This window comes from Wasmannia auropunctata, unplaced genomic scaffold (genome assembly GCF_000956235.1).
Source record: "Wasmannia auropunctata unplaced genomic scaffold, wasmannia.A_1.0 LD336001.1, whole genome shotgun sequence".
NCBI classification, from domain to species: Eukaryota; Metazoa; Arthropoda; class Insecta; order Hymenoptera; family Formicidae; genus Wasmannia; species Wasmannia auropunctata.
In genome coordinates, this window is record NW_012026889.1 from 785,947 (window position 1) to 804,693 (window position 18,747).

Sequence of the window (18,747 nt, forward strand, 5' to 3'; positions counted from 1 at the left end):
TAACTAATATTTTGCAAATGCGAACCACGATGTACTATCTTTAGTCTAGAGACAGTATAACACCAATCGTGGTCCGCATTTGCAAAATATTAGTGCGTTTTGAAACCTATAAAAAAGAAAGTGTCGCAACCGATGTGTCCATGACTGTACAATAGATATTATATTTAAAAAATATATATATATATTTTTTTATTAATTTAATACAAATATATTACGCGATATAACGCAATAAAAATTTTTCATTAATATGTATGTATGTACTACATACAATATACTCACAATACATATTGCATTTTTGTAATAAGTTCAGAGAGGTGGCTACACGATGTCCATTTGTCTGTTATTAATCTTCGATTAACAGGGATTTGCACTGCACTTTCAACAACAGATTTTTCCGCGCGTAGCAACAATACATCGATAAGTTCAGACTCTGTTGTAAGATTCAAGAAGTTCAGTTTTCTCATACGGACGCCAGATGGCGTATCAAATAAGCGCATCAGCTGGCTATACTTCCAGAATTCAGCTGGCACGTCACTCAGGATTGTTTTAGATACATATATAGATTTTTTTATTTTAATTCAGTATTAACCGGTAATGCGTTGTATGCGAAACAACCGGTTCACGACGCTCGAATGCGAACTGACCGACGACGATGATGTTGGTTCTATGCAAATCGCCGAGACTTTCTCTCTTCTGACAGACTGAGATATACGAACGGTATGTTTTATAACATATGCTATAAAAACAATTACTGGAGTTTACTGATTACGTCTGAGCGTGACACGCACATTTCGTCAGGTAGATCGTAGAAAGAGAAGACTCCTCCTAGGTACGTAGAATGGTTTGTCTATAAACAAAACGGGGTTGTGTCAAATAAAACGCAAGAATATCACGTGCGTGTAATTTGTATAAATGGTAAATTAAGAATACAAAAATAAAAGTAATGTTTGATACTTATCTGTAATTCTGCGATACCTGTTATCTACTGATACAGTTATCATCTGAATTGTTTTTTGATTTTGTCTGATAAATCATAAAGTGCTCCATTAAGGATGGTTTATTATAATCTTGTGTATGATTTTTTACTTAAATACTTTTATATTGAAACAAAAAGCAAGTTTTAATATCCTTATTCATATTTATTTTTTTGAATTATTTTCTTTAATAGAGAAAAGGAGGATTTAGTCCATTTTATTCAAGTTGTTATGTAACAAATCAATTACAGTGTGTTTTATCTTTTTTTTTTGCAGTAAATCGATAAGCTGACACATCCAAATTGTTAAGCATCTCTCACTTTCCTCCTTTGAGAAAGAAATTAAGAAAACCGAAATGGATCTTCCACTTATGAACGATTATTTGGAAACATACTCCGGCAGAGACAAGATGTTACGAACCCTGTCTTATGCGGCAAAATTACTTACTGTATGCACTTCGTCCAAGAGTACCGAGAAGAAGCTCAAGACCTTTGGAAGCCAGATGAGCGAGTGCAGAGTGATGTTGCGCTTGCTAGATGATCTTCCTACGCTTCACTTCGTGATGACATATGGATGGGGCAAGCAGGTAGCTCTATTAATTTAACACGAATTAATCGCATTAAAAATTAAGATTGAAACGTTATCACACAGCTGAGACTTCTAATCAGCTACCTGCAGAACACTATATAACAGAAATGTATTACATTATTTTTCTAGAGCCATTTAAATTTCATATGTAATCTAATAATAGGAACCTGACCGGTTGATTAGATGGTGCCAAGTGATACAGAATGTAGTAGACATTGTTTATTCTCCCATAGAGCACATTGCTTGGGCTGGCCAGCATAATATTGTGTCGATTAATAACGACAAGTGGGATCTTACTACAACTTGGTTTTGGATAGTTTCTTTACACCTGTCCTTACTGAAGTAAGCAAAAATTATTGAAAAATGCGCTATTTTGTGTCAAAACGATTTCAATAATTATTCTATTGCAAACACACATTAAACATATAAAACGTAAAATATTTAATTATCATTGTTTCAGATCGTTGAGACTATTGCAGAAGCTTCAAAGATTTAAAGTAGGATTGAAGAGAACTAACTCTGGTACACAGTAAGTATCCCATTATCACATTTATCATAATATAAAGTTTTAAATGTGATCTTATCTCAGCAATATTACATTTAATAAAACAGGCGAAAATAAATTAAGTCACGTATTTGTTTTTTTTTTTTCGAACAGAACCATGTTAAAGGACCTCAATGAGCAACGGCAAAGTGCACTATTGGCATGCATACGCAATATGCTGGATATTTCTTATGCGATTAGCTATTTACCACCGGGAGTACTTTGGGGAGGCCGTTTAAAAACGTGGCACGTTGGAGCACTTGGTACAGTATCGTCACTAATTGGACTTTATCAAGCTCTCAGCCGCCAAATGAAAAGTTGAAAATATTTCTAATCGTCGTTGGGGAGAAGTTTTATCGGTTACAAAAAGTGTGGGTGAATGTGTTGTATATATTATAGGTGGTTGTGTTGTACATATTGATATTAAATAAAAAAATATTACGGATAAAATTATATGGAAATATATATTTTTTTTTTTATAGCTTTTACGATCTTTCGAGACAATAATATTTCATTATGCAAGTTGGATAGTGCTTTGCACTTTTACAATATCGATTGTGTTCCGAAAAAAAAAAGAAGTATATTTTAATCTTTCCGTTCGCGACTGTATATTGATTATTAAATATTTTATATACATATGCATGCTGTAAAAAAGTTTTATTATTTCCAGTAACGCATACATAACAGAAATTCAGAGGGGAGGGAACAAGAAAAAGATTTCATTATCGTACTTATCTAATAATACATTACTCTATTTTTGCTAAAAACCATTTGTATAAATAAAAGCCACTTTAAAATTTTTTTTGAAGCCTTACTATTTCTAAGGCTCTTCTAAGCTCTTATTAAATAACACTGCAAGGTGTGCACAACTCTCACTGACAAATCATATTATATGAAAAAGTTAAACCTAAACTTTGTAATTAATACTTAAAACAATGATTAATTGATTTTAAATTCATTTAAATTTTCTGCATTGTAAATATCATACATACAATGATATCATGAAACATTCAGAGTTAAATATGAATGACGAATGAGGTTTAAATTTATAATATAAATATCTTATACATATATATTCAGATGAAGCTTTGTTAACTGTTTTTGAATTATCATTTTTTTGGTTTACGTATAGTATCGTGTCATAAAATTTATTATTTTATTATTGTTGCATACACAACCGTTGTATCATTAACTCGTGAATTATTAATAAAAGCTAAAAGATAGGAGAGGCACTTTTCATCTGAATTTAAACTGAAGTAAGTACTTTGGACTTATTCACGATGCGATTTATCAATTACATCGTGGCTTACAACTAATTGGGACTCGGTTACACCAATATTGATCGGATTTCTCTATCTCGATCTTATTTAGTTTATTCAAAAAGAATATCTCTTTACTAAATATTTAATTAAATAAACTATATATGTAACTATATATTCCAATCCGACCAATGAGGCATAACACTTGGCCTAATTCCATTAAAAGCTTAACATTATGCACACACACTGTAAGTTATTACATATAGCTTAAAAAATAATTTATCTTGGCATGTAAACAAATCTGAGGATCACGTTAAAAGGCACGACTTATTGAAACCTTGTCAAACAGCACGTAGATAATTAAAATTTCTCTCCGATAAAAATCTCCTTATTGAAACTGGAATACTGCTGTTGTATAGAGTAATTTATAGATTAAATGTCTTTGAAATATATATCCGAAGCGCTTTGATCGAGTATACATATATATATAATATTTGTATCGATGTGAAGTGTATTTGTATTTTGTAAAGCACTTATTTTCTTCAATAATTGCTTATATATGTAGCAACCATGTTTTATCATTTGTGAATCATATACAGTGATACATATTTTAACGGGATATATAATGAATGTTTCTCGTTCAAATATTTTTCAGAGAATATTAGCTTTATATCTAACTGCCTCATGCAAATTCATTATCACTCAAGTTGACAGTTTTAGATTTCCTTCAATAATGCATTGTTACATATCGTGCTACTTTTGCTGCAGACTGAATATTATCGCCCTTATTTTTTTATCGATATTATTTTTCTTAACATCTTCGTATTATCGTCATTCATCGCTAAAATGAATATGCGCGTGCATATATAATAATAAAACTCTAAACATTCTAACGTAATAAAAATAAACAAATTAAGAACGTGAAATTGGATAAAAAGAGGATGTGCCGTAAAATTGTTTCAATCTTGCAATGAACATTTTTGTTGGTTTGATATTAAAAAGATTAAAATAAGGACATATTTACTTAGGCTGATTCCTTTTCAAATCGCTTATGAGATCAAATTAAGTTTTACTATCAGTTAAAATGGTTTGTAAAAGATGAAGAAATAAAATATATATGCAATTTTAAGAACGCGCATTCAACACTGTCTCAGTAACACTTATCGCCGACGAAGGCTGAAAGAATTATTAGTAACAAATAACGAAAGTGGAATGGTAAATAAAAAAAAATAAAAACAGGCATCGGATATCTGCAAAAATCTGGTTGTTTTTTAATTCAACAAAATTGTATCAAAACGGGAGAAACGCGAGTGAAGGATAAACCTTATTCAAAGAAGTTGTGCAACACAATTGTACATAGTAAGAAAAAAAAAGGAGAAAAAAATAAAAACGACTCAATTACCCTACAATCCGCGCCAGAATCGTAGACCATGTACTTCTCCATATTCGTCAACCGTTAAACAGTCCATGTGAGCGAAATATCTGTGACAGCTAGCCGCTCGCTTCGGCCAATAATAGAAAAAAATCCAGTCGATCAGTGGTCAATAACGCAACACACGTACGTTTACGTTACACCGCCAATCGAATGTAGAAGATACATTGTAATATAACGTAAAATTAACAATGTTTAACGTCATTGACAAGTATCGCATAATGGAAGAACGACTAGCGAGTTATATATGGTACATCCGGTAAGCCTCCCGTTATATCACATTTACTATCGGATCACGCGCGCGCAGTGTAATAGTGACAAATAATTATCGTATAATTATTATCTCGCCACATCTCAGATGAATAATCTCTTCTAGCATTATCGTAAGGATACATAATTAAGCGTATAATACTTTTAAACACGATAAACGCATGATGGTGGACGATGCTATTATAGATTTCCTGAGAAACGTGTTTTTTCATTGAGCCCAGCTCAAAAAATCGCCATAACGGAGCCCTTACAGTCTCGCGTAAAAAATTATTGTCACTGTGAAAGTCACAATTACAACTTTCACGACTCATAACGAAAAAAACTGTGTATACACGTGTATGTGTACATGTGCGTATTCCTAATGCACGAATAATCGCGGCCACCATAATCCCTAGCACCTACTACTTTGGCACGATAATATTATTTAGCGGTAAAAAAAAATCGATAAGAGAACCTGTCTCTCTAAGTGAACGTACTAAATAAAAATATATCGTTTTTTTTTTCTCGAACGTAGTAAAAACTGCGTTCGCAAATAGGAACTTCTTTTGGAACAAATACGATTTTCAACATTACATCTTGTCCTTTCGCACGCACGGTAACGATAATGAACCAATCGTTGCGCGTTCGCAAGCTCAAAAGCTCGGCGGCCTGTGAATCGGCGTGTCCCCGTATCGTCGGACTAATCCCTAAGCTGTCCGCGGCTACGCGATAAAAAAAACTAAGTCTGCACCCTGTTACCCGATGTTCTAGATCGAGCGGCGCAACGTCGGTTTAACCGGTAGAGTCAAAAAGGAACAAAAAGGAGGAGGAAGACGACGGGCGCGCGAACAAAAAGCTTTTTTTTTTTAACGGTCGCGCGTACGTGTACATGATCTTCTTCGCGCGTCGCCTCCCTTTTAGATCATCGTCGTATTTGACATACGGGGACAGTTGTTCATTCCGAAATTCGGATTCAATCCTATAACTTGATTCGTCTTCGAGTTTCGCGTCAGAGGTGTATGATGCGACATCGAGTCCACGGAGTGCTGCCATTGCCAGCAGCTGCGGCAGAAGTATCGGAAGCATGCCTGTAAACAAACGCGTGTAGAATTTAATATATGTATTTAATATATGCAAATTAAGCTTTATTATTTTAATAAAGGAACACGCGAATTGCGTAAGAAAAAAAATTGCAAAATTGTTACGGGCATAAAAAAAACATCCCAAAAGTGAAGCCATTTGTGCGAGTGAAAAATTAGAATTTGGACATTGCATGAAATAAGGAAATAAAAATTAAATTTGTTTTCGTACCACATCGCGGCAGAAATAATGTCCTTGTTGCACAACGCATACGGAGCATATCGATTCTTCGATGTACGGATCCACTTGTACCTGCAATAGAAAAATATATGAGTGTTACGTTAAGTCGATAGTTTTTTAATCATACATAATTTTATCCAGCTTACCTTCTTTGTGAATTTGTCAGTCTTAATTTCTATGAATGAAGCGGTGATCGCTTTAAAATAGGATTGTTTCGTACTGAATGTAACACGGCCGGACCCTATTGGATATTTATATTTGTCCGTGTCGATACCTGAGATATTATTTTTATTAATTTTTAAAATGCAAAAGAGAAAATATATTTATAAGATAATATGAAATAAAATATGTAAAATTATAAAAGAGAAAGTAAAATGTTTAATGATCGTGAAACGAATGATTACAGTAATTACAGTAATTACCTGCGTAAATAACTCCATGGAAAAGATCGTCCATGACTTTCGCTAATCCTGCGGCCGTTAACATTCCGTGTAGCGCGCCAACAAATACCGTTTTGTGTGCATCGAGTCTCTGTGACGACGATTTGATGTAATTGCTGTTCTCGAGAATCCATGGAATCACTTGTACCTAAAATAATGAAATATAGCAGGAGATTTTAGCCTTGACGATACCATTCCGGATATATGCATAACGTTATGAATTAACGTACATCTTTCGGCTTTGAACGCTTGGATATAATTTTGTAATACCATCTCTTTCCATTGGTAATATCATGGGTGCAGCAGGACAACATTGCCCTAACCTGAAAGTAATTTATATAATCATATTAATCCGTTTTTATAAAAAATATCTATCAAATCACTACTCAGTATACGAATGTTAATTAATGCACACCTGTTTCTCTGATTCGAATATGATATAAGCGTATCCTTTTGGCTGTGCGGACGGAGCCTTTGCAGGCCACTCCACGCGAACCGGCCCGAATTGCTTAAATGTTGAAATTAAGATAGCTTCCGTAACGTCCCACGGTACACCTCCCAAAAATACCTTGGGAGAGTATGCGACTGGCTCCTCGGTGCTTTGAGGCAGAAAACCGCTCCATGTACATGTTGGATAACAATGTGCTGAAATAAATAGATCAATGTGTTGCAATATAAATTATTATTCAACGTGTTCGGAAATAATTAAGTCTTAAATATTGTACAAAATGAAATTCTCGAAGATTTAGCAGTCTTAAGGCTTTGCCCGTGAAAAGCTTATTGTCCTCAGGTTAAAACGGAAGGCTATTGCGATATTTTTATCAAAGAAAAATCTCCAAATTCGTCGGACAATTCGTCTCATTAGTGGGCAAAATATGAATGCAAATTTGTAGCAATTTTATATAAATTTGGATAATGTGTTGTATGGTATGGTTATATATAAACAATAATAATAATATAAAATTGTGATAATTATATATATATATATATATATATATATATATGTTGATACACACCAGCGGCACTTCGGTGGGACCTCGCTACCCGATCGAGCGACACTGGTTGGGCCAATCTGCGCGCAGCATTTCCAAGACCGGTGCAGCAATTTTTCTCGTGATTCAAGAGAGAATTAAGAAAATTGCTGCGATTTTGCCCGAGTCCGTGATGATGCTGGTAATAATGCGAGCTCGTTGAGTTCTGTTGTAACGATGACAAGTATTTTTTTACAGCTAGACGCTCGAACGCCGTTCTGTTGCTCGGGCATGTATTCGTTTTCGATATTATGGAGTCCAGAGACGGCGGGAAGCAAGAATTCGACGAGGAATTCAGAGACAAACAATTCTGCAAACAAGCATTTTCGACAGCAATGTTTAGGGGACGACGCAATAATTCAGACGATGAAACATTCTAGTGGGGAAGAAAAACTCTCACCATTATTATGTCGGATATGGAGCCATCCGCGCTACCAATGCCGCTTGTCTCCGAGTCTGCCGGTGAGTTGGAACGCGAGCCGTTACATCCCAGAAGATGAGAGAATTCCAATGTTGGGCTGCCACATTCACTAGTACAAATAAATTAGCATTTATGGGATACACGAAGTATATAAGAATTCGCGACAATCGTCAAAATTTAACAGTATTTTACACACATGTAATTAATTCAATTATACATAAATTTTTAACTTAATAGACTAAAATATACATATGTCAATCTGAAGTAGCAAATATTAAAGTTCAAAATTTAATTAATATTAAAATTAATATTAATAAAATTTATTAAATATTTGAAAAAATGCTACTTTAAATAAATTGTATTTTGTATGGCGTTACTTTATTGTTAGACCTGATACGCTTTTGCGACGCTTTATTCTCAATTGCCCGATTCTCCAGTTACCTGTATGGTGTAGAGCAGCCTCGTATAGGACGGCCGAAGTACGAGTCGGTAGGCGAAGACGAAGAGCCCGGATATTGGAACGACGGTCGGCTGGTTGGCGAGGACGGCGTGTTCGTGCTGTTGCTGGCAGTGGACGAGTAACTGTAAGGATCCGAGGTGAAGCTACCGGGTGTGCTCGGACTGCCGGGAGTGGTCATCGAATTCGGTGAGCTCGGAATATCCAGGCCAGAGGTATTCGAGCAGAAGCCGTGACTCCGATGACACTGCGCGCACAATTGATAACGTTAATTACGCGTCGAGGTCGAGTCGTGATATCGACAGGATGCGGAATCGCCGTCGAAGCTCCTTATTCATATCCTGCATTTGTCGCAGACAAATCGTACTTTTCGCGACCATCGAGAGATGAAAAGTCGATGTAATCAGAGATCTCGACGTCGCGGGAATACAAGAGAGACTAATATGCTATACGTTGGCGTGTAACAAGTGGCGATACGAATATAAGTATAGAGAAATTTAATGAACTCGTCGAGTTTAGGATTTCGTATCCTGATTAAGTAGCATACCGGACTTCGAAGAGATAGCAGGAAGAGACGGGGAATGTTCTTCGCGCACATGTGTTTCGGAATACTTGGAGCATGTCCAAATTGAAACGCAATATTACGCGACAGTGCGAGAGCTCGAGAAAGAGAGGGAAAGAGGAGAGTGCGATCTTTTGAAATGGCAGCAACTTTGCGTCGGCTCGGATTAAAGGAAGGCGAGACGACGTGCGTTCTAATAGAGTCGTTTGGCTCGGAGCAGCGGATTCTCCGACCGTCGAGATTGTCTTAGCGCGCCATACATTTTATTTAGGTCATTACACTTGACTCAAATTCTTTATTGAAGATCCGTTATGAATGAAAACCCAATTTGTTGTTCTTCGATATTTGAAATACATCAAAAGTTCGAGTACTTAAATGATAAAATCAAATGACAAAATTTCTACGAGGAAAAAAAAATTCGGCTGTAGATTTGCCACGAAATAAATCGCTGAAAGAAAACACGGTAGTTTTGCGATATCCATATGATATACATAATACGGTATAATACAAGCATCGACAGTTAGATCCTAGAATCGGCGAAAAGGAATGGGATAAGGTAGTTGGAGTTATTCCAATGGGGATGTTCATTGTTCGGGTTATTGCACCCGCCGAGTAAATGCCTCTAGCAGTATGTTTTATGTTGCGTTTGTCATCTTTATCGCCATTTTCCACGTACAATTTGCAATTCACCGAAGTTATCACCGTAGTCGCATTCTTTTTTTTTGTTTATCAAATCGAATTTGTCGGATTCTTATTTCATAGTGCAAAGCAATCTCGGCTACTCCTTGCGCCAGAATAATATAAGTATAATCTTTCGTGAGACATTATCAATACAACATAAAATGCGATGAAATAATATTATAAAATTAAGTGAATATATAATCTTTTTTCTCATACGATAAAATTTCTGCTTGCAATGAATAAAGCTTCACTTGAGAAATAAATAAAATTATTATATATATAAAATATATATAAAAAAATTTAGGAAACATGCAGAAAATTTTTATCTCATTAATTAATAAAAAATCTTGTAGTTTATTTTTGCCGATATAATTAAATTGTGTCATCGTTTGTCGGTTACAAGATTACATCATCTCGGCTTGGGATCATCTCGTGGAGTTTTCATACCACGTTGTTTTGTATCTCAATGATAATGAGTTTTATCACGATGTGCGCCAATCGTATTGACTCCTACTGATCCACCTACTCCAACACTATTATCCGGTTGTAATAAAAACCGCGTTAAATATCTTTATCGTGTACAGTTTGCTGCGTCCTCAATTCGAGTATCACTCCAAAAAAAGAGCCAAAAAAACGTACTCGTTGCAATAAACTCCTCGTTTTTACAATTTCGTTAAGAATTCTAAGCTCTTACATTGAAACAAATATCAGAGGCATAAGTCCGCGTGCACAATTTTACCTCATGTTGTTGTGAAATAGATCCCTGCATTTGATCGTAACTGCCATACTGATAATTACGATAGCTCGACGAGCCGATCGTCGATTGGTTTCCCATCAGGGATCCTCGAGGCAAGCCCAGCCCGAACATATCCGAGATTGCGCTGTCACCTGTGTGGGAAAAAGAAAATCATTAACGCCTTAAGAACGTAATCATTAACACCTTTCAACCACATAGAAAAAAAAAATAGTGGAAACAAACAGATAATGTAACACAAAAAAGCAATAAATTATGCAGAATCAGGAAGTCTCAAAAAAATTCTTTCGAAGTCAAGATCAGAGCCGAGACCGCCCCCCCAAAAAAATAGATTTCCCAATTTCTAATGCTGGATACACAGAGGACGCGACAACGCTTGCAGCGGAAGTTGTAGCCAACATCAGTTTACCGATTTTCTTTTGTTCTTATAGAAAAGTGGCAAATTGATTGGCGACAACGCCAACTTCCGCCGCGCGGCAATGCATCGCCGCGTCCTGTGTGCATTCAGCACAGGAGAATCTTCGAAGTCTCTAATTGTCTTCGCCCTCGAGAAATCGTTATAGCCCTCCCGCTGACCCGGATTCAAGTGGGAACCGGCGAGAGCGGGACGCCGCGCCGTCTTACCGTCAGTACTGACGTTCTTGTCCGACTGGGAGGAGGAGGTGTCCTGCGAGAAATTCGGGAGGTGCGACGGCGACGGCGGCGTGGGCAGGTCGAGCAGCAGATTGTTGATCGACTGCAACTGGTGCAGCCTCTCGCGCTCCTGGTCGCGCTCCTTGCCGCGCTCCCGCTCGCGGGTCTGGCTCAGCTTACGCAGCAGCAGCTTGTTACGCTCCCGGCTCTGCGTCGCATCCTGGTGGTGCAGCGAATCCTGATGATGCATCAGTGCGTCCTGATCGAATCCGACGTCCGTCTCGTCGCCCTCGTCGCTCAACAGCGTGATGTCCGACTGCAAAATCGACGGTTTACTAAATCATCGCGATCGCTGATCCCGAATGATATCTCGAATCCGGAGAAGATATTTCTCGAAACGTTCTAAAAAAAAGTATCTCGAAGCATTTTGACGGAGAGAGCCTTCGATCGAGGGTTTCGTGCGATCGAATCTAGGAAAGCGGAATCGGGGGACATTGAGCCACTTAATTCCTTCTCCTCTCACTGTTCAAGTAGTAAAAGTGACACGTGCTGTAAGCCGAGAGTACGTGAATGGAAATCGGATATACGCGTAAGGCTGATTTCTCCGCGAAAGTAATTTCGTCGTGGCACGCGCGATATATATCGTGTTCCCTTCCTAGGAAAGCGAAATTCCACGGTGCTTCGCACGGTCGAAAGCTGAATTCCCAGAAAAGCGTTTTTCAAAGTCCTTCACTCGCCCTTGCCCGGCTTCGAGCCGGGCCGCTCTCTGTTTAGAGAACTCAAAAACTATACCGATTCCCCATAAATTCCTCACGTTTTTCGGATTCCCGCTTTCAGCACGGTAGAGCAGATATCAACCGAATTACATACACGTTCGATTGACGCACACATACAAGCGATACGACATATGTCGGTCTAGTTTATAAACAGAAGATTCGCGTGTCTCGAATGTATGTTTATGTTGTCGCCTGGGTGTTCTCTGTTTCGGTCGCGCTCGCCTGTGATCTTCCGAGATCCTCCCGTAATCGTTAACGGACGAGGGAATTAGAAGCCGGGCCTCGCTTTACCTCGGAAATCGTGATCACTTCGGTCGGTCCTCGCGAAATCTCCCACCGTCTATCGCACACGAACCGTACGACCGACGCCGACGGACTGCGGTGCGGTCGACGGCGGCCGCGATTAGCCGCGAGCGGAATCGAAAACACTTAACACAGCGGCCTCTTGAAGGACGCCGGCGCGACGCGGCGCGGTATGCTTGTGGAATTCGCGAAAAAAAGCAAAAATTCTTTCGGAAGCGGGGGTCGCCGGGAAACACATTCCGTCATGGCTTTTCCCCGGAATTTCACGACCTCCGAAACGTCGGCCGATCAATTCCTCGTCGCGTCTAGGTTGGAACCGCGGAATCGCGAGCTAGCCGTCTCTCCGTCCGACGAATATTTAATTCCCCCGTCCTGTATGATTCTAACGAGGACTTTCGCAATCGTCAGTCAAGATTATCAGCGCGAGGCGGAAATGCGTCATTTTATATTAGTCGAAAAAGAGAGAGAGAGAGAGATAAATATATAAATATCAGAAATTGTTTCACAATTAATTATAATACCCTATAATAGGAGTATATTAGTTTCTGGTTCTCGGAAACCGCGATCCGACCGTTTTAAATCATTCGCTGCGGAATTCTCCATCTCTGCCCAAGTAATTAACGAAGCACAGACACCGACGGTATCGTGATGAAACCGAGCATTACGTGGCTGCAGCTCATCGCGCGGGTCTCCGGGACACGCAATCTCCTCTTCTCGAAACGATATAAAGACTCGCAAGCGGCGAGGCTAGCTGCTTCAATTCCGCGCAGGCCAACGGTACGTAACGCGATATGTACGCGGAGATTTACGCGACGTTCAAACAATTCGCCCCATTCCCGGCGATCGGAATTTCGCGGAATTCGACCGAGGTGGTGTACCGTAATGCGGGGCACGTGTTTACCATTAGAAGCCCCGCGATTACGGAGGGGAGGGGAGGGGGGTCCCCACCCCCTCCGCGGGGAGTGATCGACCGACCCGGATTCCCGTCGGCGCGGCCCTCCCGCGAGATCTCACCCTCCCGCGCGCGCGTGATCGTGGCGAGGATCTCACCCTCGGAGAGGAGTCTCAGATGGCGCGTTATACGGTTACGTTCGGTCAGGAATTCTCGCGTACTTACGCGTGTACATATACCACTCGTACACGGCACGTCGTCGGCCCATCGGCCGTGTTTATTTACGTTTCGCGCGGCACAGGACATTCCTTTGCGTTCGGTACTCACATCGGCGTAGCGCGCGGCGAATTAACGAACCGGAACCGGAGCATTCCTGTACGGCGCATTTAAGAGTCCCGGGTTCGGCGAGGCGACCGATCCAGGATCGCCCACCCACCCCCCCGCGGGGGAGGGAAGGACGGAAAGAAATAGCGATTCCGGGACCACCGAGCGCCGAGTCCGCGAAGGCTCCTCTTCCGCTTCCAATTTCGAAAATGCGTCGCGCGACTTTGTCAATTCTTTCCGCTTCTCCTCTCCATCTTTAGGTGTAATATACTTTCTAGTACACATGCAGCTGTATGTACATAATGTATTCGTATACTACTTTCACGCGCGATATATAAAGGACAAACGGATCTATAGCCGGAGTGTCACGAGCTGCCAGCGTGAATCTCCCCTCGTGTCCGGGCGATGCCGAATTCTCGGAGCCGCCGACGTTAAATGTTAATTAGCGATCGCCCTCCCCCCTCCCACCCTTCCCTGCGATAATCGCGCGGACGAGACGACGAGAAGACTTACCGGTTGCATCAGCGTGGGCATGGCCGCGGAGAAGCGTGCCGTTCGAGCGAGCTAGGAAGGAGCCTCGAGGATACGAGCGATGGAAGGAGTCTTCACCTCGACGCGGGGGGCTCGCTCCCGCACGGTCTCGAGGGACACGAGCGAGTGGGAGCCGTCGGCCGACTCGATCCCGTCCGCCACTAAAAACGAGTAACAACAACGCGCGATCAAGTGATAGACTTCACGCGCTGCGCGCTCCACGAGAAGTTACGCGCGAGTGACGACGGCGACGACGGCGACCGACGGCGGCAGCGGCAGCGGCGGCGGCGGCGGCGGCGGCGGGCCACGGCGAGGGGTGGTTTCTCAGAATTGAAGGGATCGGCGGTGGGAGATCTTAACGGCTCGCGCGAATACTCGCCTACTCGGAACGCGTGACATCCGCCGCCGCGCTACCCGCCCGCTCGCCCGTTTCCCTCGGATAAATGAGGATCGTCCTCTGGCCCCGTTCACCGACTTATTGCCGACGACACGACACAGCGAAAACACGGAACGCCCACTCTCCCCCACATGCTCTGGTACCACCTACCCCCCGCCGCGGGGATTCAACTAAAGATCTCTGTGCTCGCTTTTTCCCCCTTCTTCTCCCCCCCCCCTTTCGGTATATATTGCTTCTTATCATTTTCCAATTCTGTTTTACCACTTGATCTAATTTTCTTTTCTTTCACATATTTTCTCCGACTTTTTGTTCATTTATTTATTTTTTTCTTTGTTTCCAGTTTGCCCTGTAATATTAATATTGAACGTTTTATTCATTTTTCCCTTTCTTTCTTTTTCTTCCGCGTGCACGCTCTTTCGAGAACTGCACGCTTTCTCATCTCTTTCAAAAAAAAAGACAGTAGAGATAAAAAAACAAAGGCTTTCCTTTTGAGATATAAAATGAAATACGCGAGAACAGCACCTTTTCCAGGAGCTAGCGCAGCTGATTCTTAAAACGACTAGACTCGTCTTCACATACTTTTTATTTTTCAAGCTAACAAATTTATTATAGACTGATACAATACCAACGTAGTATCTTGTCGCGAGAAATCCGTGACTTTATAAGGCGTATCAAAATTAGAGTATATATAAAAAGGAAAGTATATACACGCTATTTACAATCATTCTGCTACACTGAATGTCTCTGAGATTGAATGTATCTTAAATGAAGCTCTACCGTTCTATTTAATATGAAAAAAAAAATCACTATTACTTTTTATTGCGACAAAAAGAAGTTTGCGGATTTAATTATACTCTATGTGCGCGGTCGAGGAATCTAACATTTCAACTTCGGAGCTATCGCCGTTCGAGTAATTAACGACCAACGTTTGTTGCTCCAGTTTAACGGGCGTGCTGGCTTCCCCTTTACCGGAATTCTCGCCCCAGCTTCCAGAGAACAGATTTACTCTTAATTTATCGATATTTTGACCACTCGTGCTGCTGCTGCTGCCCACATTACTGGGGTTTTCCACGGACAGTTTAGCTTCATTGTCCTCAGATAAGACAGATGAATACGGTCTGTTTTCGTTCTCCTCGGATTTGTATTTCGGTATCTCCGTAGGCGCGTCTGATAAATTAAAGAAGTTCCATAATTTTAAGCATGAAGTAAAAAAAAATATGATATATGAAAGTTAAATCGATCGGAAGGGAGTTAAATGGTTTTGCAAAGATTCAGGAGCATTAATTAATCCTTCGCGATAAAAAATGTAGCATCAAATTTGAAAATAAATTTTCTATGCAACTAACAGTTTTTAATTTCATTTATGTATGCAATTATTTTAAGATCCTTTTAACATTATTATTTTTGTGCTATCGATTCAATTGTATACGTACCAGGATACGGGGGCGCCTCATCAATCAGCTGCTCCATGACGTAACCCAACATAGTCGCGGTAAATGTATCGTCTCTCCTAAGGCCGAGCGCTCTGTGGAAAGCATCCACCGCCTCTTGGATATTGCCCATTAGCGCGTGAATGAATCCGATCGACGAGTAAGTCGACGGGTTCAGGGGATCTAGGACTAGCGCCTGTTGATGATATTCCAGCGCCTCGTCGTACTTTTTCATTTTTCTACAAGTGTGGCCCAGATTATTCAGTAGCGCCTCCCACTTACTGGGCAGAATCACGTTCCTTATGTCGCCTTGAATGCTTTTCATAGCTTCCTTAAATAATCGTTCTGCATTTTTGTAACTGTATTTAACAAGAATAATCCTCGTGATAATTTATTGGTAAATTAATTAAGCACAGAGATTTGTGTAATGTTAATTTTTTCAACGTAAGTAAATGCAAAGAGACAGAGGAAAACGAAATACAATTTTAATACCTACTCTAAATTGTAAAAGCATATAACGCCCATTTCGTGTATTACGAACGGATCGTTCGGCGCTATTCCTTGTGCTTGTTGAAAGAACTTGTCCGCCAGTTTTAGATTGTTCGTCAAGCCGCATTCTAATCCGATGTATAAAAGCGGAAGATGGCAGCCCTTCATCAGTTGCGACGCTTTAAAATAAGCGGCCATGGCCTGATCGTGTTCATTTTCAACCGCGAAGGAATGCCCGTATGCCAACCAAGCAGGACCAAACAGTCTGTCCAGTGCGGTGGCCTTTGCCAGGTATCTCCTTGCTTGGTCGCTTTTGCCTGCGGCAAATAAAATATCGAACAACTTCAAACGTTTTTCTGTTAGCAAATCTATATCTCACAAAATCTTCAATCATACGTGAATTTAATGTTTTTCTGTTACATCTAATTTTGTTTAAAAAAATACTGAATAATAATATTAAATGGTAATCACCTATGGTGTAATAATAGCATCCAACTGCAAACCATGCCAAGGCCATTTCCGGGTACAAATCAACCAATTTATGCGCCAGATAAAACAGAGCTAAGGAATAAAGTTTCGCTGTTAACGAGCTCTAGCTACGTTCATTTAATCCGACAGAATTTCAACTTACTGTTAGTCTTCTTAAGCTCAACCAAACAGGCAATGTGCACCGGAAGACAGGAATTGTGGTATGGATCTTTTTTCAAGATTCTGCGAGCATTAAAAATATCACGTTACATTTTGTTGCGAGACATAAGTATAGGATCTTGAGAGACGTAAGAGACGTTACTTACTTTCCCGTAAGCGAGAAACATTGATGATAGTCACAATTGTAATACAATCTCTCGGCTTTCGCGACCTCCATGTCCAAATTGTCCGACAATCTGTGTGTGACGGAAACTCCCATTACGTTGCACGTAATTAACGACTGCTTTGTGTTCGGCTCTTGATATTTCTTCAGTTTACTATCGTACAACAGTCGCAGGAGTTCCGCTTCGCCCTTCGTACACTGTTCCGCGAATGGTAAGGATTCCAACAGTTCCCGTTCTAAATTAACAGTTACACATATACAATTCATTCAAGAAAATCACATCGCATCCGACGAAAACCGATATTACCTTCGGAAGCTGAGAGCATCTGATTTTGCACCAAGGCTTCGAACGCCTCGTACGAGTAAACATCGCACTGTAAGGCTTGCTTGTAGCACTCCGTCGCCACCACTCTGTTGTCCATAGCTTCGTACACTCTGCCTTTCACATATACTATTGAACTCTGAACCTGTAAAAAGGAAGAGGATATTTATTATCTTAAATTCTAATGTGGCAGCATAACTTTATGGCAATTGAAATGACAAAATGTAAATTAATATACTATTGCAAATATAAATCTGCACACACGTGTAAGATGTGAATGTACTCATACATTTTTGAGAGCATCCTGGAAAATGTCCGTACGATCGGCGAAGCTGACACCACCTTGCGTTATGTTGGTGTATAATTCAGATTCGTCGATAACTTTAAGCGCGTCGCTGTACTCCTTCGCTTCCAGCAGACACCTCACGGTTAAGTAATGGCACATTAAATCACTCTGCAGCAACGGATTATTACTTGTTGGTGTATTGCGGATTATTTAAACTGATAGTGTGACTGATATTGTAAAACTATATGACTATGTTGTTAAACGAGACAAAGTACTGCATCCCCAGGAGAAATCAATGGTTTAATTAAGATTACCTTCTCCAATCCGTATCTCTTTATAAGATGCGCAGCACGATGATACTGTTTCATGAGGTACATGCACTGCGCCAGAGTGCACACATCTTTTGGATCCTCGTTGCTCAACGATACCACTTTGTCAGCCCAAAACAAGGCGGCACTGTACAGGTGCTGAAAAGTAAATACAGCAGGTTTTAACGCAACAGCCGCGCACGGGGTAGGGCAGATTTGACGACGCTTACCAAATCGATGTACGACTTGACCAATTTTCTACAATTTTCCAGATCGACGCTCTTCTCGTCCAACAAGTTGTTCATACTGTTGTTATCACTATCGCGATGTGATGACATGTTTATAACTCCAATTTTGTACGTAGGTTAAAATAGGTTAGGTTAGGATTAATCTTCGGGGCGACCCGAGCGAGTAACAAGGATAGACCGACCACACGAGGCATCTCCCGCGCTAAAGGCCTTCACACATGAAATCTCGTAAGGCCGTAAGACGTAAGCGTAAGAAAATCGACCAATCCCAATTGAGTATTAGGT

The 18,747-nt window shown here is 40.3% G+C and overlaps 3 protein-coding genes across 5 annotated transcripts; 1 reads left to right on the forward strand and 2 right to left on the reverse strand.

The window, feature by feature from the left end:
- The first annotated feature begins 479 nt into the window (after positions 1-479).
- On the forward strand, positions 480-4,756 carry LOC105453241 (peroxisomal membrane protein 11C). Of its 3 annotated transcripts, none has more exons than XM_011695024.1 (5): positions 480-829; positions 1,251-1,560; positions 1,726-1,904; positions 2,023-2,091; positions 2,221-4,756. In XM_011695024.1, the coding sequence occupies exons 2-5, from the start codon at positions 1,330-1,332 to the stop codon at positions 2,426-2,428; spliced, it is 687 nt and encodes a 228-aa protein (XP_011693326.1). In that variant the 5' UTR covers positions 480-829; positions 1,251-1,329; the 3' UTR covers positions 2,429-4,756. The 3 variants fall into 3 exon arrangements, with proteins under 3 accessions (XP_011693326.1, XP_011693327.1, XP_011693328.1); XM_011695025.1 differs by having other exon boundaries at positions 480-717; XM_011695026.1 differs by lacking the exon at positions 480-829 and adding an exon at positions 869-1,072.
- LOC105453240 (cytoplasmic polyadenylation element-binding protein 1-B) lies at positions 4,613-14,406 on the reverse strand. The gene is made up of 12 exons (XM_011695023.1): positions 14,154-14,406; positions 11,337-11,661; positions 10,698-10,846; positions 8,700-8,962; positions 8,238-8,367; positions 7,823-8,147; positions 7,222-7,451; positions 7,037-7,129; positions 6,789-6,954; positions 6,513-6,640; positions 6,358-6,438; positions 4,613-6,134 (listed from the first exon to the last, which is right to left on the reverse strand). Exons 1-12 carry the CDS (start codon positions 14,172-14,174, stop codon positions 5,964-5,966), a joined length of 2,082 nt encoding a protein of 693 aa, XP_011693325.1. The 5' UTR covers positions 14,175-14,406; the 3' UTR covers positions 4,613-5,963.
- Positions 14,407-15,133: 727 nt separating this feature from the next.
- LOC105453242 (cell division cycle protein 16 homolog) lies at positions 15,134-18,678 on the reverse strand. Its single transcript, XM_011695027.1, has 10 exons — positions 18,445-18,678; positions 18,221-18,373; positions 17,910-18,074; positions 17,606-17,765; positions 17,282-17,534; positions 17,119-17,198; positions 16,959-17,048; positions 16,495-16,804; positions 16,002-16,357; positions 15,134-15,735 (listed from the first exon to the last, which is right to left on the reverse strand). The coding sequence occupies exons 1-10, from the start codon at positions 18,550-18,552 to the stop codon at positions 15,413-15,415; spliced, it is 1,998 nt and encodes a 665-aa protein (XP_011693329.1). The 5' UTR covers positions 18,553-18,678; the 3' UTR covers positions 15,134-15,412.
- Positions 18,679-18,747: the final 69 nt, after the last annotated feature.

Coding starts and splice junctions, on each gene's coding strand:
- LOC105453242 (XM_011695027.1), bottom strand. CDS start 18,552: ATGTCATCACATCGCGATAGTGATAACAACAGTATGAACAACTTGTTG. Junction 18,075..18,220: donor AGAGATACGGATTGGAGAAG/GTAATCTTAATT, acceptor CCGTTGCTGCAG/AGTGATTTAATGTGCCATTA. Junction 17,766..17,909: donor TCCAGGATGCTCTCAAAAAT/GTATGAGTACAT, acceptor TCCTTTTTACAG/GTTCAGAGTTCAATAGTATA.
- LOC105453240 (XM_011695023.1), bottom strand. CDS start 14,174: ATGCCCACGCTGATGCAACCG. Junction 8,148..8,237: donor CCATATCCGACATAATAATG/GTGAGAGTTTTT, acceptor GCTTGTTTGCAG/AATTGTTTGTCTCTGAATTC. Junction 7,452..7,822: donor GTCCCACCGAAGTGCCGCTG/GTGTGTATCAAC, acceptor TATTTATTTCAG/CACATTGTTATCCAACATGT.
- LOC105453241 (XM_011695024.1), top strand. CDS start 1,330: ATGGATCTTCCACTTATGAACGATTATTTGGAAACATACTCCGGCAGA. Junction 1,905..2,022: donor TTACACCTGTCCTTACTGAA/GTAAGCAAAAAT, acceptor TCATTGTTTCAG/ATCGTTGAGACTATTGCAGA. Junction 2,092..2,220: donor AGAACTAACTCTGGTACACA/GTAAGTATCCCA, acceptor TTTTTCGAACAG/AACCATGTTAAAGGACCTCA.